The 24,102-nt window shown below is 50.1% G+C and overlaps 1 protein-coding gene across 1 annotated transcript; it reads right to left on the bottom strand.

Moving 5' to 3' along the window:
* Positions 1 to 13,653: 13,653 nt before the first annotated feature.
* Positions 13,654 to 24,096, bottom strand: pagr1 (PAXIP1 associated glutamate-rich protein 1). The gene is made up of 4 exons (XM_072250627.1): positions 24,083 to 24,096; positions 16,334 to 16,674; positions 14,981 to 15,060; positions 13,654 to 14,312 (listed from the first exon to the last, which is right to left on the bottom strand). Exons 2-4 carry the CDS (start codon positions 16,594 to 16,596, stop codon positions 14,131 to 14,133), a joined length of 525 nt encoding a protein of 174 aa, XP_072106728.1. The 5' UTR covers positions 16,597 to 16,674; positions 24,083 to 24,096; the 3' UTR covers positions 13,654 to 14,130.
* Between the last annotated feature and the right edge of the window lie 6 nt (positions 24,097 to 24,102).

The following is a 24,102-nucleotide window of genomic DNA, read 5'->3' as shown; positions in this document are numbered from 1 at the left end:
ACAATGACCCTCACCCTGAATAAACAGTGACTCTGTACAGTTACACAGTGAGTGACCCTCACCCTGAATAAACAGTGACTCTGTACAGTTACACTGTGACCCTCACCCTGAATAAACAGTGACTCTGTACAGTTACACAGTGAGTGACCCTCACCCTGAATAAACAGTGACTCTGTACAGTTACACAATGACCCTCACCCTGAATAAACAGTGACTCTGTACAGTTACACAATGAGTAATCCTCACCCTGAATAAATAGTGACTCTGTACAGTTACACAGTGACCCTCACCCTGAATAAACAGTGACTCTGTACAGTTACACAGTGAGTGACCCTCACCCTGAATAAACAGTGACTCTGTACAGTTACACAGTGAGTGACCCTCACCCTGAATAAACAGTGACTCTGTACAGTTACACAGAGACCCTCACCCTGAATAAACAGTGACTCTGTACAGTTACACAGTGACCCTCGCTCTGAATAAACAGTGACTCTGTACAGTTACACAGTGACCCTCACTCTGAATAAACAGCGACTCTGTACAGTTACACTGTGACCCTCACCCTGAATAAACAGTGACTCTGTACAGTTACACAGTGACCCTCACCCTGAATAAACAGTGACTCTGCACAGTTACACAGTGACCCTCACCCTGAATAAACAGTGACTCTGTACAGTTACACAATGAGTGACCCTCACTCGGAATAAACAGCGACTCTGTACAGTTAAACAGTGAGTGACCCTCACCCTGAATAATCAGTGACTCTGTACAGTTACACAGTGACCCTCACCCTGAATAAACAGTGACTCTGTACAGTTACACAGTGACCCTCACCCTGAATAAACAGTGACTCTGTACAGTTACACAGTGACCCTCACTCTGAATAAACAGTGACTCTGTACAGTTACACAGTGACCCTCACCCAGAATAAACAGTGACTCTGTACAGTTACACAGTGACCCTCACCCTGAATAAACAGTGACTCTGTACAGTTACACACTGAGTGACCCTCACCCTGAATAAACAGTGACTCTGTACAGTTACACAGTGACCCTCACCCAGAATAAACAGTGACTCTGTACAGTTACACAGTGACCCTCACCCTGAATAAACAGTGACTCTGTACAGTTACACACTGAGTGACCCTCACCCTGAATAAACAGTGACTCTGTACAGTTACACAGTGACCCTCACTCTGAATAAACAGTGACTCTGTACAGTTACACAGTGACCCTCACCCTTAATAAACAGTGACTCTGTACAGTTACACAGTGAGTGATCCTCACCCTGAATAAACAGTGACTCTGTACAGTTACACAATGAGTAATCCTCACCCTGAATAAACAGTGACTCTGTACAGTTACACAGTGAGTGACCCTCACCCTGAATAAACAGTGACTCTGTACAGTTACACTGTGACCCTCACCCTGAATAAACAGTGACTCTGTACAGTTACACAGTGAGGGTCAAGGGGAGAGGGAATTTGGGGTCTAGGTAGACTCGGGGGTGGGGAGCAGGGGATCTCAGGGAGAAAGTAGGTAAGTATAGAAGGGGCCAGATGTGATTGAATGGGGAAGTTGGGGTGGGGACGATTATCTAGGGAGGGAGAAGTGTGTGGGAGAGCAGCAAGGGAGCAGGTTAGTGGAGGGGAGGTGGAGGGTGAGGGGAGGGACGAGTTCAGGATGGGGAGAGTGACGGGAGAGGGAAGAGAGGGATGGAGGGAGCAAGCCAGGAAGGTAGGTGAGAGTTTGTAAGGATGAGAGATGGAGAGATGTGTGTGGGGTTGGGTGTTGGGGTGGCGGTGCTGGGGACGGGGACAGGGGTTGCGGTCTGCGGCTGCGGATGGGGAGTGCAGGGCAGGGGTGGGGTGGGGGACAGCCCACGGGGAGGGATTCCCGAATCCAGCCGATCTCTCCTCTGACTCACCGGATTTTCCCAGGCCGCCGGAGGGATTCTGTCCGATTCCGCCGGTTCTCAATGAAGCCGAGCTTCTGGTAGAGGAGCTGGAGGAAGATGAAGATGAGGAGGAGTGGAGACGGGTGGGGGGGGGGGGGGGACGACACCCTGTGTGTGAGAGAGAGACGCACCGCTTCCCCTGGGTGTAACAGGAGCGTATCTGCCGTCACTCACTGCTCACACACAGAGTGCCTCTGCTCTCCCAAACACACGGACAGACACACACCTGTGCTTACCCTCGCACCCACGCTCACACTCACTCGGCTGAGATCCGCCGGGATCCGTCCACATCACAGACTCTGCAATACGTCGCTCCGTACAACCGCATCCGCCCTCAGCCACACTCGCCCCCTCCCCTCAGCCCTCCCTCTCTCTATCACACTCACCCCCTCCCCTCGGCCCTCCCTCTCCCCTCACTCCTCCCTCCCTCTATCACACTCGCCCCCTCCCCTCAGCCCTCCCTCCCCCTATCACACTCACCCCCTCCCCTCAGCCCTCCCTCCCTCTATCATACTCACCCCCTCCCCACGGTCCTCCCTCTCCCCTCCCTCCCTCCCTCTATCACACTCACCCTCTCCCCTCGGCCCTCCCTCCCTCTATCACACTCACCCTCTCCCCTCGGCCCTCCCTCCCTCTATCACACTCACCCCCTCCCCTCGGCCCTCCCTCTTCCCTCCCTCCGTCTATCACACTCACCCTCTCCCCTCGGCCCTCCCTCCCTCTATCACACTCACCCCCTCCCCTCGGCCCTCCCTCTCCCCTCCCTCCCTCTATCACACTCACCCTCTCCCCTCGGCCCTCCCTCCCTCTATCACACTCACCCCCTCCCCTCGGCCCTCCCTCCCTGTATCACACTCACTCCCTCCCCTCAGCCCTCCCTCCCTCTATCACACTCACCCCCTCCCCTTGGCCCTCCCTCTCCCCTCCCTCCCTCTATCACACTCCCCCTCTCCCCTCAGCCCTCCCTCTCCCCTCACTCCTCCCTCGCTCCCTCTATCACACTCGCCCCCTCCCCTCAGCCCTCACTCTCTGTCACACACCCCCTCCCCTCGGCCCTCTCTCCCCTCACTCGCCCCCTCCCTCTATCACACTCACCCTCTCCCCTCAGCCCTCCCTCCCTCTATCACACTCACCCCTTCCCCTTGGCCCTCCCTCCCTCTATCACACTCCCCCTCTCCCCTCAGCCCTCCCTCTCCCCTCACTCCTCCCTCCCTCTATCACACTCGCCCCCTCCCCTCAGCCCTCACTCTCTGTCACACACCCCCCTCCCCTCGGCCCTCTCTCCCCTCACTCGCCCCCTCCCTCTATCACACTTGCCCCCCTCCCCTCAGCCCTCACTCTCTGTCACACACCCCCTCCCCTCGGCCCTCTCTCCCCTCACTTGCCCCCTCCCCTCACTCCTCCCTCCCTCTATCACACTCCCCCTCTCCACTCAGCCCTCCCTCTCCCCTCACTCCTCCCTCCCTCTATCACACTCGCCCCCTCCACGATACTGCCTCTCTACCACTCTCCTCTTCCTCCTCCTATACCTCTCTCTGTTCTACTTCCCCACACCCCTCCTGGAGAACCCATACACTACCCAGGACCATATTTCCTTCCCTCTCTCTGTGTGGCTCTGGTGTCAAGATGTATTTCTCTGGTAAATTGTGTAAAATTCATGTTAATTTTACCCTGTGTTTCTCATGTTTATGATGTACTCAGCTGCCACGGCTGGTAAAAGTAACACCCTGGTTATGAATACCTGTGAAAACTAACAGACTTTAAGCTTGAGACATTGGAGCAGAATTGGACCATTCAGCACATTGGGTTGGCTCCAGTTCCCTCCCAACCCCATCCTCTGACCTTCACCCACAACTGTTCATGCCCTGACTAATGAAAAATCTATTATCCTCAGCCTTAAGTAGACCCAATAACCTGGCCTCCACACTCACCCATCCTGCTCTGTCTTTCCTGCTTTTATTTCCTAAAGAGTTCCCTTGAGGAAACTATGTTGACTGTAGTCCATTTCATCACGTGCCTCCAAGTACCACAAAACCTCATCCACTGAGGTCAAGCTATTCAGTTCCCTTTCTTCTGCCTCCCTCCCTTCTTGAAGACAGGAGTGACATTTGCAAATTTCCAGCCCTCTGGAACCATGCCAGAACGGAGTGATCCTTGAAAAATGATTATTAACACTTTCACTATCTGTTCAGCCATGTCTTTCAGAACCCTGGGATGTAGTCCATCTTGTTTGGGTGACTTATCTGCCTTCAGACCATTGAGCTTCCCAAGCACCTTCTCCCTCGCAATGGCAGCTTCACCCAATTCCGCCCCCTGACGCTCTCAAACCTCTGGCATACTGCTAGTGTAGAAGGATGCAAAATACTTACTGTTTAATCTGCCATTTCCTTGCCCCCAGCGTCATTTGCTAGTGGTCCAATATCCACTCTCTCCTCTCACTTACATATCTGAAAAAACTTTTGTTATTCTCTTTAGGGGCTGGAGGGATGTAGCAGCATATCGCCTCTGGCACTCCAGTGGATGGCATTGACTCTGACGCCTCTCTGCTGGATGGCTGCAAGCAGCTGGCACAGTGGGTTGAGGCCTGGTCCGTGCTCTGACCAAGGCCACACAGCCCTGTTGCTGTTCACAAATAAACTGGTGAGCAGGACTCGCGCCATTCCACCGCACCAGTGCCCAGTCACTCGCTGTTGGGCTGCACACCACCTTCACACGTCCACTGTGACGCAGGCACCAAGTCCAACTCCTTCAATTTCCCACCAACGAACAATTCACTGACAGGGTAAACCTGGAGTTTAAGTTCTCAGTGCCCAGCAGGATCTGCATTTGTAAAAAATAATGTTTATAAAAGATGGGATTATGATGTTAATTGTGCCTGCATCAAACCAGCCGACACTGGTTAATAGTTCAAGGAAGCTTGTAGACCAGTGATACTGTCACTTACCACATCACTTAGTTTAAAGGAATGGTATTTGTGTTTTGCAAAGCCTTTGTGTTTTAGAAATCATTTGTAACTTGGAAATCTTATATAAGATAGAAATCCTCTGAGAGTTTTAAAGTTGTTTTAAGAATTTTATCTAAATTTAAATGTGCATCATAAAAATAAATGAAATGTATTTAAAACTACTTTGCTAGCTGGAAGTATTTCCTCCTTGGTGGCAGGGGCGGTGGGGTCCCACTGCTCAGGTAGTGGTCATTGGCATCTAAACTTGACGTGGAAGATAAACAGAGTTACTCGCTACAGTCTAACCTCCTTTTAGTGAGGGCACCCAGAGCTGTCCACATCAGAGAGAGCTAAAGATCTTCATTTGAGTTCAGAACTTCACAGACAGCAAAGCCAATACCTTCAGGTACGGAGCATCTACACCAATGATGATTTCACTGCATGTTTCTACACATGTGAGAAATGAAGCACATCCTAATATTAATCTTAGAGGTGTGGGTGCGGGGTTACAGAGACAGAGCAGGTGTATGCGAGGGTAGAGCAGGAGTCAGAGCGGGGTAGGAGTGTAGAAACACTACAGCAGAATACAGGCCATTCAGCCCACAATGCTGTGCTGAACACGTACTTCCTTTAGAAATTACCATAGCCCTCTATTTATCTAAGCTCATGTACCTATCCAGGAGTCTCTTAAAAGACCCTGTCGTATCTGCTTCCACCACCGCCACCAGCAGCCCATTCCACGCACTCACCACTCTCTGCGTAAAAAAACTTACCCCCAACATCTCCTCTGTACCTACTTCCAAGCACCTTAAAACTATGCCCTCTCGTGCCAGCCAGCAATCAATGCCTCTCATCATCTTATACACCTCTATTAGGTCACCTCTCATCCTCCACCGCTCCAAGGAGAAAAGGCCGAGTTCACTCAACCTATTCTCACAAGGCATGCTCCCCAATCCAGGCAGCATCCTCGTAAATCTCCTCTGCACCCCTTCTATGGTCTCCACATCCTTCCTGTAGTGAGGTGACCAGAACTGAGCACAGTACTCCAAGTGGGGTCTGACCAGGGTCCTATATAGCTGCAACATTACCTGTCAGCTCTTAAACTCAATCCCACGGTTGATGAAGGCCAATGCACTGTATGCTTTCTTAAACACAGAGTCAAGGTGTGTAGCAGCTTTGAGTGTCCTATGGACTCGGACCCCAAGATCTCTCTGATCCTCCACACTGCCAAGAGTCTTACCATTAATACTATATTCTGCCATCATATTTGACCTACCAAAATTAACCATCTCACACTTATCTGGGATGAACTCTATTGGCCACTTCTCAGCCCAGTTTTGCATCCTATCGATGTTCTGCTGTAACCTCTGACAGCCCTCCACATTATCCACAACGCACCCAACCTTTGTGTCATCACCAAATTTACTAACCCACCCCTCCATTTCCTCATCCAGGTCATTTATAAAAATCACGAAGAGTAGGGGTCCCTGAACAGATCCCTGAGGCGTTCCACTGGTGACCGACCTCCATGTAGAATATGACCCATATACAACCACTCTTTGCCTTCTGTGGGCAAGCCAGTTCTGGATCTACAAAGCAAGTTCTCCTTGGATCCCATGCCTCCTTACTTTCTCAATAAGCCTTGCATGGGGTACTTTATCAAGTGACTTGCTGAAATCCATATACACTACATCTACTGCTGTATTTTCATCAATGTGTTTATTCACATCCTCAAAAAATTCAATCAGGCTCGTAAGACATGACCTGCCTTTGACAGAGCCATGCTGACTATTCCTAATCATATTATGGCTCTCTAAATGTTCATAAATCCTGCCTCTCAAGATCTTTTCTATCAACTTACCAACCACTGAGGTAAGACTCACTGGTCTATAATTTCCTGGGCTATCTCTACTCCCTTTCTTGAATAAGGGACCAACATCTGCAACCCTCCAATCCTCTGGAACCTCCACATTGATGATGCAAAGATCATCGCCAGAGGCTCAGCAATCTCCTCCCCCACCTCCCACAGTAGCCTGGGGTACATCTCATCCGGTCCCAGAGACTTATCCAACTTGATGTTTTCCAAAAATCTCCAAAACATCCTTTTTTTTTAATGTCTATATGCTCAAGATTTTCAATCCACTGTAATCCACTACAATCGCCAAGATTCTTTTCCATAGTGAATACTGAAGCAAAGTATTCCTTAAGTATCTTTGCTATCTCCTCTGGGTCCATACACACTTTTCCACTGTCACACTTGATTGGTCCTATTCTCCCTCATTTTATCCTCTTGCTCTTCACATACTTGTAGAATGCCTTGGGGTTTTCCTTAATCCTGTCCGCCAAGGCCTTCTCATGGCCCCTTCTGGCTCTCCTAATTTCTTTCTTAAGCTCCTTCCTGCTAGCTTTATAACCTTCTAGATCTCTATCATTACCCAGGTATTTTGAACCTTTGTAAGCTTTTCTTTTCTTCTTGACGAGATTTTCAACAGCCTTCGTACACCATGGTTCCTGTACCTTACCATCCTTTCCCTGTCTCATTGGAACGTACCCGTGCAGAACGCCACAAAAATATCCCCTGAACACTTGACACATTTCCCTGAGAACATCTGTTCCCAATTTATGCTTCCAAGTTCCTGCCTGATAGTTTCATATTTCCCCTTACTCCAATTAAATGCTTTCCTAACTTGTCTGTTCCTATCCCTCTCCAATGCTCTAGTAAGGAAATAGAATTGTGATCATAATCTCCAAAATGATCTCCCACTAAGAGATCTGACACCTAACCAGGCTCATTTCCCAATACCAGATCAAGTACAGCCTCTCCTCTGTAGGCTTAGAAACATAGAAAATCTACAGTACAATACAGGCCCTTCGGCCCTCAAAGCTTAGCTGAACATGTCCTTACCTGAGAAATTACCTAGGGTTACCATAGCCCTCTATTTTTCTGAGATCCATATATCTGTCCAGGAGTCTCTTAAAAGACCTATCATTTCCTCCTCCATCACTGTCGCCGGCAGCCCATTCCACGCACTCACCATTCTCTGCGTAAAAAACGTACCCCTGATCTCTCCTCTGTACCTGCTTCCAAGCACCTTAAAACTGTGCCCTCTCATGCTAGCCATTTCAGCCCTGGGAAATGCCTCTGACTATCCACACGATCAATGCTTCTCATCTTATACACCTCTATCAGGTCACCTCTCATACTCTGTCTATCTACATATTGTGTCAGGAAACCTTCCTGAACACACCTAACAAACTCCATCCCATCTAGACTGCTTGCTCTAGGGAGATGCCAATCAATATTTGGCAAATTAAAATCTCCAAATTTTAATTGGTGGGTGGCCAAGTGGTTAAGGCGTTCGTCTAGTGATCTGAAGGTCACTAGTTCAAACCTTGGCTGAGGCAGCATGTTGTGTCCTTGAGCAAGGCACTTAACCACACATTGCTCTGCAACGACAACGGTGCCAAGCTGTATGGGTCCTAATGCCCTTCCCTTGGACAACATTGGTGGCGTGGAGAGGGGAGACTTGCAGCATGGGCAACTGCCGGTCTTCCATACAACCTTGCCCTGGAAACCTACCAAGGCGCAAATCCATGGTCTCAGGAGACTAAGGGATGCCTATCATCTTGTCATTTTCAGAAGTTTTCGGATGACTCTGCCATAGTTGGATGCATCAGCAAGGGAGATGAGGTTGAGTACAGGGCTACAGTAGGAAACTTTGTCACATGGTGTGAGTAGAATTATCTGCAGCTTAATGTGAAAAAGACTAAGGAGCTGGTGGTAGACCTGAGGAGAGCTAGGGTACCGGTGATCCCTGTTTCCATCCAGGGGGTCAGTGTGGACACAGTGGAGGATTACAAATACCTGGGGATACGAATTGACCATAAACTGGACTGGTCAAAGAACACTGAGGCTGTTTACAAGAAGGGTCAGAGCCATCTCTATTTCCTGAGGAGACTGAGGTCCTTTAACATCTGCCGGACGATGCTGAGGATGTTCTATGAGTTTGTGGTGGCCAGTGCTATCATGTTTGCTGTTGTGTGCTGGGGCAGCAGGCTGAGGGTAGCAGACACCAACAGAATCAACAAACTTATTCATAAGGCCATTGATGTTGTGGGGATGGAACTAGACTCTCTCACAGTGGTGTCTGAAAAGAGGATGCTGTCGAAGTTGCATGCCATCTTGGTCAATGTCTCCCATCCACTACATAATGTACTGGTTGGGCACAGGAGTACATTCAGCCAGAGACTCATTCCTCCAAGATGCAGCACAGAGCGTCATAAGAAATCATTCCTGCCTGTGGCCATCAAACTTTACAACTCCTCCCTTGGAGGGTCAGATACCCTGAGCCGATAGGCTGGTCCTGGATTTATTTCATAATTTACTGGCATAATTTACATATTACTATTTAACTATTTATGGTTCTATTACTACTTATTATTTAAGGTGCAACTGTAACGAAAACCAATTTCCCCCGGGATCAATAAAGTATGACTATGACTATTAAAATCTCCCACCGCGACAACCCTATTATTATTACAGCTTTCCAGAATTTGTCTCCCTATCTGCTCCTCGATGTCCTCTTCCTGTTTCTAACTTCCACCCACAAGAGACTCTGTAGACAATCCCTCCATGACTTCCTCCTTTTCTGCAGCCGGGACACTATCTCTGATCAGCAGTGCCACGCCTCCACCTCTTTTGCCTCCCTCCTTGTCCTTTCTGAAACATCCAAAGCCTGGTACTCTAAGTAACCATTCCTCTCCCTGAGCCATCCAAGTCTCTGTAATGGCCACCACATCATAGCTCCAAGTACTGACTCACGCTCTAAACTCATCCACTTTTTTCATGATGTTTCTTGCATCAAAATAGACACATCTCAAACCATCGGTCTGAGCACGTCCATTCTCTATCACCTGCCTATCCTCCCTCTCGCACTGTCTACAAGCTTTCTCTATTTGTGAGCCAACCGCCCCTTCCCCCTTCTCTTCAGTTTGGTTCCCACACCCCAGCAATTCTAGTTTAAACTCTCCCCAATAGCTTTAGCAAACTTCCCTGCCAGGATATTGGTCTCACTGGGATTCAAGTGCAACCTGTCCTTTTTGTACAGGTCACACCTGCTCCAAAAAAGATCCCAATGATCCAGAAATCTGAATCCCTGCCCCGTGCTCCAATCCCTCAGCCACGCTTTATCCTTCACCTCACTATTCGTATACTCACTGTCGCGTGGCATAGGCAGTAATCCTGAGATTACTACCTTTGAGGCCCTGCTTCTCAACTTCCTTCCTAACTCGCTGTAGTCTGTTTCCAGGACCTCCTCCTTTTTCCTAGTGTCGTTGGTACCAATATGTACCACGACCTCTGGCTGTTCTCATTCCCACTTCAGGATATCGTGGATGCGATGAGAAACATCCTGGATCCTGGCACTTGGGAGGCAAACAACCATCCGTGCTTCATTCTTGCGTCCACAGAATTGCCTGTCTGACCCCCTAACTATAGAGTCCCCTATCACTGCCGCCATCCTCTTCCTTTCCCTACCCTTTTGAGCCACAGGGACAGACTCTGTTCCGGAGGCGCGGCCACTGTCGCTTCCCCCAGGTAGGCCGTTCCCCCCTAACAGTACTCAAACAGGAGTACTTATTGTTAAGGGGGACAGCCACAGGGGTACTCTCTAGTATCTGGCTCTTGCCCTTCCTTCTCCTGACTGTTACCCACTTATCTGTCTCCTGAGGCCCCAGAGTGACTACTTGCTTATAGCTCCTCTCCATCACCTCCTCGCTCTCCCTGATCAGACGAAGGTCATCGAGCTGCATCTCCAGTTCCCTAAGGAGCTGCAGCTCAACACACCTGGCACAGACGTGGCTGTCCGGGAGGCTGGGAGTCTCCTGAACTTCCCACATCCGACACTCAGTACAGAACACCAGCCTCACATACTTCCTGTTTCTATTCCTCACAGGTAACTTACCTCACCTCAACCCGGTACTGCCAAAACCCTGCTACCCTGCCTCAGGTAACCCTGTGGATGACCGCTCTGCTAAGCAATGTCTCCCTTTTATGCCTGAACCTTCCTTGCTATTGAACTCATGATTGGTGCTCTGGTTATAGCCGTTGACAGGCCACGTACAATTGACAAATACTCTCAAAGCTCTCTTTTCAAATAACTGCCGCCAACCTGCGGGTTATAGAGATTCAGGGATGTTTAGGGGTTGGAGGGGTTTCAGGGACAGGGTGATTTGGTTGCCCTGCCGTAGGAAAGTTAGAGCAGGTGGACAGATTTACAAGGCGGTTGCTGAGATTTGGAGGACTGAGCTGTGGAGAGATCAGACAGACTGGGACTTCATTCCCTGGAGCCTAGGAGACTGAGGGCTGCCCTTACAGAGGGGTATAAAACCACAAGGGGCACAGATAGGGATAGTGTGCACAGTCCTTTTCCCCAAGGTTGGGCAATCAAGAACCAGAGGGCACATGGTTAAGGTGCAAAGGGAGACGTTTAATAGGGACCTAAATGGCAACTTTTGCCCCCAATGAGCTGCACAGGAAGTGGTTAAGGCACGTACATTTTTAAAAACACAGATGGGTATGTGAATAAGAAAGGTTTAGGGAGATATGGAACAAATGGAACTAGGTCAGGTGGGAATGTTGGTCAGTTTAAAGGTGTTGGTCTAAAGGGACTGTTTCTGTTCTGTGACTCCATGAGTCCCACTCACTGGACATCCGTTTACCTCCTAACAATGTTGTCAAAATTAGTCTTGTTATAATTTAAGACCTTAACTTGTGAGTATTCAGAAACTAATCGACTGATGCCAAACACAAGTGAGTGGATGGTTGGCTGGTCTGGTGATACAGCGCTTTACAGTGTCAGTGAGCTGGGGGTCAGCTCCTCAGCTATCTGTAATGAGTCTGTACTTCCCCGTGATCAGTTGGGTTTCCAGGAAGAATTTCTTTAGCCAGAGTGGTGAATCTGTGGAATTCTTTGCCACAGGCAGCTGTGGAGGCCAAGTCTTTATGTATAGTTAGGCAGAAATTGACAGATTCTTGATTGGTCAGGGCATGAAGGGATGTGAAGACTGGGGTCTGAGGAAAATTGAATCAGCTATGATAAAATGGTGGAGCAGACTCGATGGGCCAAATGGCCTAATTATTCTCCTACATCTTATCGGTTAGGGTTAGTAAGTTGTGGGCATGCTATGTTACCGCCAGAAGCATGACAACACAATACTCAGACTGTGTTAGTCGTTGATGGAGACGGAACTGATGCATTTCACTGTACTGCAGAGTTTCGTACTTGTGACAAAGCTCATATTTAATCTTTACTATGTTTGCATGTGATACAGATTGATGAAATTATGAACGATGTCGAAGTTTCAGCAATAGATATATATATATATATATATACACACACACATGCATCAGGATATACATCAATACCCCAACCCTAACCCTGATCCCTCAGCACCAGCTCCATAGCCAAGAAAGCCCAGCAGCGTCTCTACTTTCTGCAAAGGTTGAGAAAAGTCCATCTCCCACCCCCCATCCTCACCACATTCTACAGAGGTTGTATCGAGAGCATCCTGAGCAGCTGCATCATGGCCTGGTTCGGAAGTTGCACCATCTCGGATCGCAAGACCCTGCAGCAGATAGTGAGGTCAGCTGAGAAGATCATCGGGGCCTCTCTTCCTGCTATTAATCTTCTGTCCGTGGACTCACTTTACACCGCACGCTGTCGGAGCAGTGCTGCCAGGATAATCAAGGATACGACCCACCCAGCCAACACACTTTTCATCCCTCTTCCCTCCAGAAGGCTCAGGAGCTTGAAGACTCGTACGGCCAGATTTGGGAACAGCTTTTTTCCAACTGTGATAAGACTGCTGAATGGATCCTGACCCGGATCTGGGCCATACCCTCCAAATATCCAGACCTGCCTCTCGGTTTTTTTGCGCTACCTTACTTTCCATTTTTTGATTTTCTATTTATGATTTTACTATGTAATATTTGTAATCCAGGGAGCGGGAAGCGCAGAATCAAATATCGCTGTGATGACTGTACGCTCTAGAACTGTTTGGCGACAATAAAGTATAAAGTATCATTCAAAGTATTACAGACATTTACACCACAAGCTGCACCCGCAAAGCTAACAGCATTGTGAAGGACCCCACGCAGCCCTCACACAAACTCTTCTCCCTCCTGCCATCTGGCAAAAGGTACCGAAGCATTCGGGCTCTCACGACCAGACTGTGCAACAGTTTCTTCCCCCAAGCCATCAGACTCCTCAATACCCAGAGACTAGACTGACATCTACATCATTTATCATTATATCGTAATTTGTGCTCTACTGTGCCTGTCTTGTTTATTAATTACTGTACTGCCCTGCACTGTTTTGTGCACTTTATGTAGTCCTGTGCAGGTCTGTAGTCTAGTGCGGTTTTTATGTTGTTTTACGTAGTCTAGTCTAGCCTTGTGCTGTCTCACTTAGTCTAGTGTAGTTTTGTTTTGTTTCATGTAGCATCATGGTCCTGGAGGAACGTTGTTTTGTTTTTACTGTGTACTGTACCAGCAGTTTATGGTTGAAATGACAATAAACCTGACTTGACTTGAGTTGCAGATACGGGCGGAGATAATGGCTGATGGAGTTTAACCCGGACAACTGTGAGGTGTTACACTTTAGGAGGTCAAGGGACAGGGTACAGTTAATGGCAGGACCCTCAACAGTGTTGAAGTTAATCAGTTTTCTGAATAATCCACCAACAAGACTTGGTAATTGATATAAGTTTTGTATTTGCACAGTACTTCTGCCACAAAGCAACTCATTTCACATCATATAAGAAACCTTACTCTGAGGGATCTTGGGGTCCAAGTGCACAGCTTCCCATCCCTGACGGTGTCTGCACAGGGTGACAGGGTGCTGAAGAAGCCTCCAGCGCTTTGCCTTTAGTATTGAGGCATTGTGTTCATGAGTTGGGAAGTGACGTTGCAGTTTTCTACGCCCTGGTTATGCTACGTCTGGAGTATTGTTCTGGTCACTCCATGACAGGAAGGGTGTAATGGAGGGAGTGGAAGAGGTCCACTCCACCAGGATGCTGCCTGGAGCTACACGGCAAGGTCAGAGAAACTGGGGTTGTTTAGAGTGGCAGGAATCAGAGCCTCGAGTATTCCGCTGTCTTCCTTCTGCTCAATCTGAGGTGCCTTCTCTGGATACCCTTCCCTCCTTCGTTTCTCACGGTCCTTGGCGATATCAGTAGTTACGGCATTGGAAGATGCCGCGGGAGCGGGTGGGAGCTGCCTCCTGCTCAGTCTCCAGCTGAAATACGTCTCTGCCCGTCCTCAGCATTTGCTCCTCGATCCGTTTGTGCCTCTTCATGTCAGACAGAACCTTGTCCAGCCGTGCTTCGCGTCGCTGGGTGCGGCTTGAGCTCCCTGGGGAGGGGGAAGGGGAGGAAGAGGAAGAGGTTAATGGGCAGCGGGTGAGTTCCCTGGAGAGGGGGAAGGGGAGGAAGAGGAAGAGGTTAATGGGCAGTGGGTGTAGGGCTCAAGGTTCCAGCAGGAGAAAATACAGCCCCCAAGCCAAAAGATTGGGGTGGGGGGGGTGAGGTGGAGGGTAGGTAACAGAAAGAGGAATGTAGGGCAGAGGTTAGAGGGGGGACGGGGTGGGGTGGAGGGGGACAGGGTGGGGTACAGGAGGGACAGGGTGGGGCAGAGGGGGATGGGGTGCAGTGGAGGGGGGATGGGGTGGGGGGGATGGGGTTGGGTGTAGGGGAGACAGATTGGGGTGGAGGGGGACGGGGTGGGGTGGAGGGGGGGACGGGGTGGGGGGGGCGGAGTGGAGGGGGGATGGGGCTGGTTAGAGGGAGTATGGGGTGGGGTGGGGAGAAGGGGTGGAGGGGGATGGGGTTGAGTGGAGGGGGGACAGGGTGGGTTACGGGGGGGGGACAGGGCGCAAGGTGGAGGGCAGGTAATGGAGGACTGTAGGGCAGAGAGAAGCACCTGATGGAGCGGTGGGGAGTGACATGTGAGCAAAGGAGTTTGGTCTCCACCATGCCAATGTCACTTGGGCCACCATGTGCTCGCACGACTGCTCAGCTCACCTGGAGATCTCCGCATGCCCAGGAAGGATTTGGCTGGTGCAGGTTCATCATCAAAGTCAAACTCGGTAGGTGCAGGGGGCCTGTGGGTGAAGAGAGAGATGGTGGCATGGTTCCTGCATCATCCAACATACAGCAGCAGAGAAACCGGCTGTCTTGGCCCAACTTATCTGTGCCAATACAGATCCCTTTCTGATCCCATCCCATCTACCAGTGCCAATCCAGATCCCTTTCTGATCCTATCCCACCTACCCGTTCCAATCCACAGCTGTCTGATCTCATCCCATCTACCCGTGCCAATCCAGATCCCTTTCTGATCCCATCCCATCTACCCATTCCAATCCACAGCTGTCTGATCACATCCCATCTCCCCGTGCCAATCCACATTCCTGTCTGATCCTATCCCATCTACCCGTTCCAATCCACAGCTGTCTGATCACATTCCATCTCCCCGTGCCAATCCACATTCCTGTCTGATCCCATCCCATCTACTCATGCCAATCCAGATCTCTGTCTGATCCCATCCCATCTACCCGTGCCAATCCACATTCCTGTCTGATCCCATCCCATCCCATCTCCCCGTGCCAATCCACATTCCTGTTTGATCCCATCCCATCTACCCGTGCCAATCCAGATCTCTGTCTGATCCCATCCCATCTACCCGTGCCAATCCACATCTATCTGATCCCATCCCACCTACCCGTGCCAATCCAGATCCCTCTCTGATTCCCCACACTCTCCCCACAGTGTCTGACCCGCGTTCCCCCACACTCTCCCCACGGTGTCTGCCCATATTCCCTCAGACTCTCCCCACAGTGTCTGACCCGCGTTCCCCCACACTCTCCCCACGGTGCCTGCCCATATTCCCCCAGACTCTCCCCACAGTGTCTGACCCGCATTCCCCCACACTCTCCCCACAGTGTCTGACCCGCGTTCCCCCACACTTTCCCCACAGTGTCTGACCCGCGTTCCCCCACACTCTCCCCACGGTGTCGGACCCGCGTTTCCCCAGACTCTCCCCACTGTGTTTGCCCATATTCCCCCAGACTCTCCCCACGGTGTCTGCCCATATTCCCCCAGACTCTCCCCACAGTGTCTGACCCGCGTTTCCCCACACTCTCCCCACGGTGTCTGCCCATATTCCCCCAGACTCTGTCCATGGTGTCTGACCTGCGATCCCCCACACTCTCCCCACAGTGTCTGACCCGCGTTCCCCCACACTCTCCCCACGGTGTCGGACCCTTGATGCCCCACACACTCCTGCTGGGACTGATGTTTTCTACAGAGCCTCCCCTTGCCCCTGTGGTCTGATGGTTGGCTGGGCTATACTGGGGCATCTCAAGCCCATGAGCTTACTTCTCATCCTCCTCTTCGATGGCCAAGGGCTCCTCGGGCTCCTCTTCCTGGGTTGGTCCGGCCTCGGGGGTGGGGGGGCGGCGGGGCAGCGGCCGGGAGCTGAGCTCCAGGCTACCCTGCTGCGACAGGGCTTGGTACAGACGCAGGATCTCCTGGGGGCTCGGAGTCCACGGGTCTGTGCTTTCCACTTCCTCGTCGCTGCAGCTGACGCTCCAAGGCTCCTCAGTGGGGGAGTGAGGGGCAGCCACCTCCTCTGTCTCCATCCTTGAGGAGGGAGGTGGGGAAGGAGTATGTGAGGGTGTTAAGATGGAGGAGTTGGGGGGAGGGTTAGAGGTGGTGGTCTGGTGGGGAGGTGGACAGGGTGGGGGAAGAGGAATGCAGAAATGTGATACATGGAAACCAGGGTGTTATAGATCACTACAGCACAGAAACAAACCCTTCAGCCCATCTAATGTGTGATTTCTGCTAAGTCCCATCTACTTGCACCCAGACCATATCCCTCTGTACCCCTCCCAGCCAAAAGACGACCAAATTTCTCTTAAATGTTACAGTTGAACCCACATCCATGACTTCTGCTGGTAGATTGTTCCACATCCTGTCTGAACACATCTTGCTCTGCCTGTGACCACAAGCAACTGCAGAGAGTTGTGGACAGAGCTCAGCACATCTCCCCTCCACGGACCTGTCTACACTTCTGACTGCCTCGGTAAAGCAGCCAGTGTAATCACACCCCAGACATTCTTTCTTCTCCCTCCTCCCATCAGGGAGAAAGCATGTTCCACCAGGCTAAAGGACAGCTTCTGTTTTATGACTATTGAACAATCCTCTATTATGATATGTTGGACTTTTGCCCTTACAACCTAACTCTTTACGATCTTGCACCTCATTGTCTGCCTGCACTGCACTTTCTCTGTACTACGACACTTTATTCTGCATTCTCTTATTGTTTTATCTTGTTCTACCTCAGTGCACTGTGATATGTTCAGTATGCAAGATGAGATTTTCACCGTACCTTGGTACATGTAACAATAATAAATATCAGCAAAAACCCTTTGAACATAGAAATCTACAACACCCTAAAGGCCCTTTGGCCCACAATACCGTGCCGACCATGTAACCTACTCTAGGAGCTGTCTAGAATTTCCCTACCACATAGCCCTCTATTTTTCTAAGCTCATAAAAGGCCCTTTTGTATCCACCTCCACTATGGTCACTGGCAGTGCACTCCACACACCCATCACTCTGTGTGAAAAACTTACCCATGGCATCTCCCTCTGTACCTACTTCCAAGCACCTTAAAACTATGCCCCCTTGTGGCAGCCGTTTCAGCCCCGGGAAAAAGCCTCTGGCTATTCACACGATCAATGCCTCTCATCATCTTATACACCTCCATCAGGTCACCTCTCTTCCTCCATTGCTCCAAGGAAAAAAGGCCAAGTTCACTCAACCTATTCTCATCTTATTGTCCGCCTGCGCATGCTCTCTAATGCAGGTAACATCCTTGTAAGTCTCCTCTGCACTCTCTCTATAACATCCACATCCTTCCTGTAGTGAGGTGACCAGAACGAAGCACAGTACTCCACGTGGGGTCTGACCAGGGTCTTGTATAGTTGTAACATTACCTCATGAGTGATGAACTCAGTCTCATGGTTGATGAAGGCCAACACACCATACACATTCTTAACAACACTCTCAACCTGCACAGAAGCTTTGAGTGTCCTATGGATACAGACCCCAAGATCTTGCCAATCCTACACACTGCCAAGAGTCTTACCATTAATATTACATTCTATCTTCAAATTTACCCTACCGAAATGAAACACTTCACACTTATCTGGGTTGAACTCCATCTGCCACTTCTCAGCCCAGTTCCGCATCCTATCGATGTTCCACCATAACCTCTGACAGCCCTCCAGACTATCCACAACACCAACTTTTGTATCATCAGCAAACTTACTAATCTACCCTTCCACTTCCTCATCTAAGTCATTTGTAAAAATCACAAAGAGGAGAGGTCCCAGAACAGATCCCTGCAGATCACCACTGGTCACCGATCTCCATGCAGTAGATAAACTATCCACAAAGTAAGGTCTCCTTGGAGCTCCTGCCGCATTGTTTTCTGAGTGAGCCTTGCAATGGAAACCTTATCAAGTGTCTTACTGAAATCCATATAGACTATATTCAATGTCTTTTGTTACATCCTCAAAGAATTCAATCATGCTCGTAAGGCACAACCTGCCCTTGACAAAGCCATGTTGACTATCCCTAATCAGATTATGTCTCTCCAAATGCTCATAAATCCTACCTTTCAGGATCTTCTCCAACAACTTGCCCACCATGTTTCCTGGGTTATCTCTACTCCCTTTCTTGAACAAGGGAACAACATTTACAACCTTCCAATCCTCTGGTACTTCTCCCATCCCTATTGATGCAAAGATCATAGCCAAAGGCTCAGCAATCTCCTCCCTCACTTCCCACAGTAGACTGGGGTATATCCCATCCGGTCCCAGCGACTTATCTGACTTAATACCTTTCAAAAGCTCCAGCACACCCTCTTTCTTAATGTCTATAGACTCAAGCATCCCAGTCTCTTTAAGTCATCCCCACAATTGCCAAGGTCCTTTTCACTTTTGAGTGAAATATTGCCAGAAATATTTCCTCTTCACCGCATTTCAAATCAACCATACATGGATAGAGCCGAATGAAGTATTGTTTCTCTAGGGTCAAGGTGCAAAGCATACAGAATGGAACGAGCAAAAAAACAAAAGTAATGCAAAAAGAACTCCTATATAGTCCAAAATCCTGATCGACTTGTCCGGCCAATTGATGGCATAGTTCCCGGCTATCCAGCCTGTCATTACACCAATTGAACACTGGAAGGCAGCACCGACGGGAAAGCCCAGCTCCCAACCGAGCACAGACGCCACGCTACACGGCCTCTGGCGTCTCCACACCTGGACAGAAACAAGGAAGCTTGCAACTTGAGGCCTCGTCCTTGCTACAAATGACACTACACAGCTCCCACACTGCCTGTCTCTCCAGCAAACTAGGGAAACAGGCCTGCGGCATCTTACATTATCAATGTCCAACAGGGTCTTGCAATTGCAAGAGAAATGCCAGAGGCAATCACCCACAGTTACACTGCACGCTGCTTTTGTGCCGCAACCCTGATGCCTTCACGTAGCAGGCAGCAACACGGTCTGCACTCAGGTTAGCTCCTTGGACCCACCGGCTGGCTCCTCTTTCACCGGCATCCCAGCTGGCTACTCCCATCAGCAGCAGCTCACTGATCTTTTCAAAATCTACTTTATTCAAAAATAAATTATATACAATAAACCATTCAATAACTTTCCATCCTTTACCTACTTTCCCTTATTGTCTGTACATATCCATACTTATAGCCACCCACGTGGCACTCCAGTAGTTCAGCTCAGCATATCATTGTTGAGGGGTATACTCCCCGCCCACCAACCCCTCCCACTCCCACGGGTGGAGAAACCTATACTGTGGTCCTTCCTCACTGGGCCCTTGTGGTGGCTGCACCGAGTTTCAGAGCGTCCCTCAGCACGTACTCCTGCAGCCGAGAGTGTGCCAGTCGGCAGCATTCTCCCACGGACATCTCCATGTGCTGGTAGATCATCAAGTTTCGGGCTGACCAAAGAGCGTCTTTCACCGAGTTGATGATCTGCCAGCAGCACCGGATGTTGGTCTCCGTGTGCGTCCCCGGGAACAGCCCGTAGATCAGAGAGTCCTCTGTTACGCAGCTGCTGGGGATAAAACGTGACACTAGCCCGTCCATCCTCCTCCACACCCTCTTTGCGAACTGGCAGTGTGCAAAGAGGTAGGTCACAGACTCCTCCTCACTGCAGTCCTCCCGTGGGCAGTGGGGTGCGGAGACGACATTCCAGGCGTACAGGAGGGACCTGACTGGGAGGGCCCCTCTCACCGCCAGCCAGGCGAGGTCCTGGTGCCTGTTGGTGAGATCTGTCGATGAGGCATTTTGCCAGATGAACTGGACAGTCTGCTCAGGGAACCACCCCACTGTGTCCATCACGTCCTTCTCCTGCAGTGCCTGCAGGACACTACGTGCCGACCACTGCCTGATGGCCCTGCGGTCAAAGGCGTTCTCCTGGAAGAACTTTGCTACGTAGGACAGGTATGGCGGCAACGGCCAGCTGACTGGGGCGTTGTGCAGGAGTGGGGCCAGACCCATCCTTCGTAGCCAGGGCGACAGGTAGAACCTGGGCACATAGTGGTACTTGGTGCCCACATACCTGGGCTCTACACACAACCTGATGCAGCCACATACGAAGCTGGCCATCAGGGTGAGGGCGACATTGGGGACATTCTTGCCCCCACTGTCCAGGGAGTTGTGCATGATGGTCCGTCTCACCCGCTCCATCTTGGATCCCCAGACAAATCTGAAGACAGCCCGGGTGATTTCCGAGCTGTAGGAGCGGGGGACGGGCCACACCTGTGGCCAAGTACAGCAGCCCTGAGAGCACCTCACACCTGATAACCAGGTTCTTGCCCATTATCGACAGGGAGCGCCCTCCCCACAGTCCCAGTTTCTGTTTCACCTTGGCAGTCCGCTCCTGTCAGTTCTTGTTGCACGCCTCAGCCCCTCCGAACCAGATCCGCAGCATCCTCATGTGGTCAGACCTGATGGTGAAGGGGACGCTGGATTGGTTGGGCCAGTTGCCGAAGAGCATGGCTTCGCTCTTCGTGCAGTTGACCCTGGCTCCCGACGCTAGCTCGAACTGTTCGCAGATGCCAATCAACCTGCGAACTGACCTCGGATCAGAGCAGAAGGCAATGACATCGTCCATATACAGGGAGGTTTTCACTTAGGTCCCTCCACTGCCTGGCAGCGTCACCCCTCTTATGCCCTCATTCCTCCTGATGGCTTCGGCGAAGGGTTCAATGCAGCACCCAAACAAGACAGGGGAGAGGGGACAGCCCTGCCTGATTCCGGACCTGATGGGGAAGCTGTCTGTTTCCCACCCGTTGACCTGGACTGCACTACAGATGTCTGTGTAGAGCAGTCTGATCCACTTCCGGATTCCCTCCCCAAATCCCATTCTGGAGAGCACGTCCACCATGTATGTGTGCAATATCCTGTCGAAGGCTTTCTTCTGGTCCAAGCTGACCAGACAGGCGTTCACCCCCGTCCGGCATGTAGGCGATGGTGTCCCTCAGCAGCGCGAGGCTGTCTGAGATCTTCCTGCCCGGTACAGCACAGATTTGGTCCGGGTGGATCACCTGTCCCAGCGCAGACCCACTGATGCAGTAGACCTGCTGTACCTGAAGTTTTGGAGCTCAGTATAGTCTTGTGAACATAAGAAACGCAATTAACAAAGAGAAAAACACCTTTGGTTTGTGACGGGGTCCTGAATTACCCCTATGAACTGTGCTTTTGAAAAGAGAGAGAGAGGGAGCTATTTAACACTCCCATCTTGTTTTTAAGAGAGAGGGGCGAAGACTGCTCACAGCATGTTTACATTTCTACAAGGAGGCTGTCTGCTTGGAAATTCTTACAGACAGAGAAGGGGGGAGCTGTTTGAGTGGCAGTTGGTATTCAGCACGGTGAGATAAATAGGTCAGATGATAGACCTGAGACACATGGTGTTGGACACTGAATAAGCTTTGTTGTGCCCACAGAAAAGGTACGTTTTGGAGGATTGATCAGTGGCTCTCGCAGTGTGAATAGGGTGTGACTGGTGGGGAGTAATTTGTGTGTCCAACCCTCACCTGGGTTGATAGCTCCACCACAGAAGAACGGTCCGCTTTTGTTGTGGTCACAGTCGGTGACTTCTAAAGGATTTCAGAGGACAATGGGAAGATCGATGATGCCAGCTCACCTGAAGACTCAAAATCTCTCCCTCTCCCCATCACTTCTCAACCCAATACCACGAACTGAACTTTACTCATCATCGCAAGACTATCTATTTACCCCTAGACTTGAAGATGCTTAATTTTCATGTATTTCCACATTTATATATATTTATTGCTAACCTGTTTCATTTATCTGCACTTATTTTACTGTATTGCATAGTTACTAATAAATATCATTAGTTAATAGCAACACTGGACTCCAAAGTGTTTTCCATCTCTGTTGGTTCTTTAACCCATCACGGGGTACGTGACAGGTTCGGGCTGTTGTCATCTTACCAATGACGGTTCTCGTCCCACCCAACCCAACAGGCAAGAGCTTGCAGGCATTCATCCAATGATAGCCCTCTATAAGATCTGTCCTCATTCTCCTCACCCATTCAACCTTTTCCTAAAACTCAGCTCAAGAACCAGTAACATCCTTGTAAATTTTCCCAGAATCAGAATTTATCACTGACAATTATCATGAAATTTGTAATCGAGTTGCAGCAGTGCAGTGCAATACATTACTAGGTAACAATTATATATAAAAAATCAAAAGAAATATGTAGTGAGGTAGTGTTCAAGGACCCTTCAGAAATCAGATGGTGGAAGATAACTTTCCTGTAGGCAGGTGACCAGAACTGCAGATTTGGCAACTGCAGCACAACATGCTATTTACGGGCCTGTATTTGCAGATCACTATCGTACCACACCCCAGTGCCCTACCACTCACCACGTTAAATCCTGCCCTGGCCGGTCCTCCCAAATGGGGAACCTCACACTTGCCCGCACTAAGTTCCATCTGCCATGTTTCCAGCTGGTCCAGATCCTGCTGCAAGCTTCCTCTATGCCCTGAGTCTTGCTGTCATCTGCAATCTGCCTGTTCACCTCAGACAGAAGATGCAAAGGCCCAAACGCACGTCTAGGACAGCTTCCACCTCACTGGTTGGTATCTGATTGTGAAACAGACCTCACAACATATGCACTCTATGCCTCACCATCTCCCTCACTACCATCTTGCACTTTCTCGGCAGCTTTTACACTTTTTTTTCACCTTATTCGAGCTGAATGTACCGTGATCACCGTGTGGAAGACAACTTCTACATCTGACAATAATCCAATTTACCACATTTTTGTCTAAATTATTAATATAGATGATAAACAACAAAGGCCCCACTTGCCCACCCCCCTCTGTTACCACAGGGCAGATTTTACCCCACTCAAACATGAACAGGAGGGATGGTTGGGTAAATGACCCTCTGGGTTTGGAGTAAATGCTGGGGGTGGGGGGAATACTGGCCAGTGCATACCTTGATGAGGTAAACCACAGGGGGAAAGCAAGAGAGTTAATTCCACTGGGGCCAGGGAGGAGGTAAATGTGCCTTTGGGAGGGGAGGGTTAGATTGCACTCTGGGAGGGGGAAGGGGGTAAACCCTTTGGGGCAGGGCAGGGACAAGGAATAAATAATTCTCAGGTTGGCGGGGTGAATGACACCCCCTCCAGGAGGGGTAATTGCCCCTCAGCGTGGGAGGGATAAACAAACCTGAGGGGGTGGGTGTAAGGGAAGTGAGGGTAAATGAATCTCAGGGTGGAGGGGCCCCTCATGCGAAGTTTAGGGGTAAATGACGTTCAGGGTTAAGGGAAGAGGCAAATGCCGCTCATGAGGGGCAAGTAACCCATTGCAAAAGGAATGGGGAAGTGCCATTCAGAAACGGGCGGAAAAAGACACGGAGGGAGTAAATCTCCCAGAAGGGAATGAAAATGCCCTACAGAGGGGAAGGATTTAAGGCCTCAGGGTGCGAAGAAGAGGGTATTTGTTCCTCATCGGGAGAGGAACGGGGTACGGGCAGAGGGCGGCCCCTTTCCCGCGCTCACCGAGCCACTTCCGCTGTTTC

Source organism: Mobula birostris, unplaced genomic scaffold (genome assembly GCF_030028105.1).
Source record: "Mobula birostris isolate sMobBir1 unplaced genomic scaffold, sMobBir1.hap1 scaffold_4654, whole genome shotgun sequence".
NCBI lineage: Eukaryota > Metazoa > Chordata > Chondrichthyes > Myliobatiformes > Myliobatidae > Mobula > Mobula birostris.
This window is presented reverse-complemented; position numbering and strand designations above follow the sequence as displayed.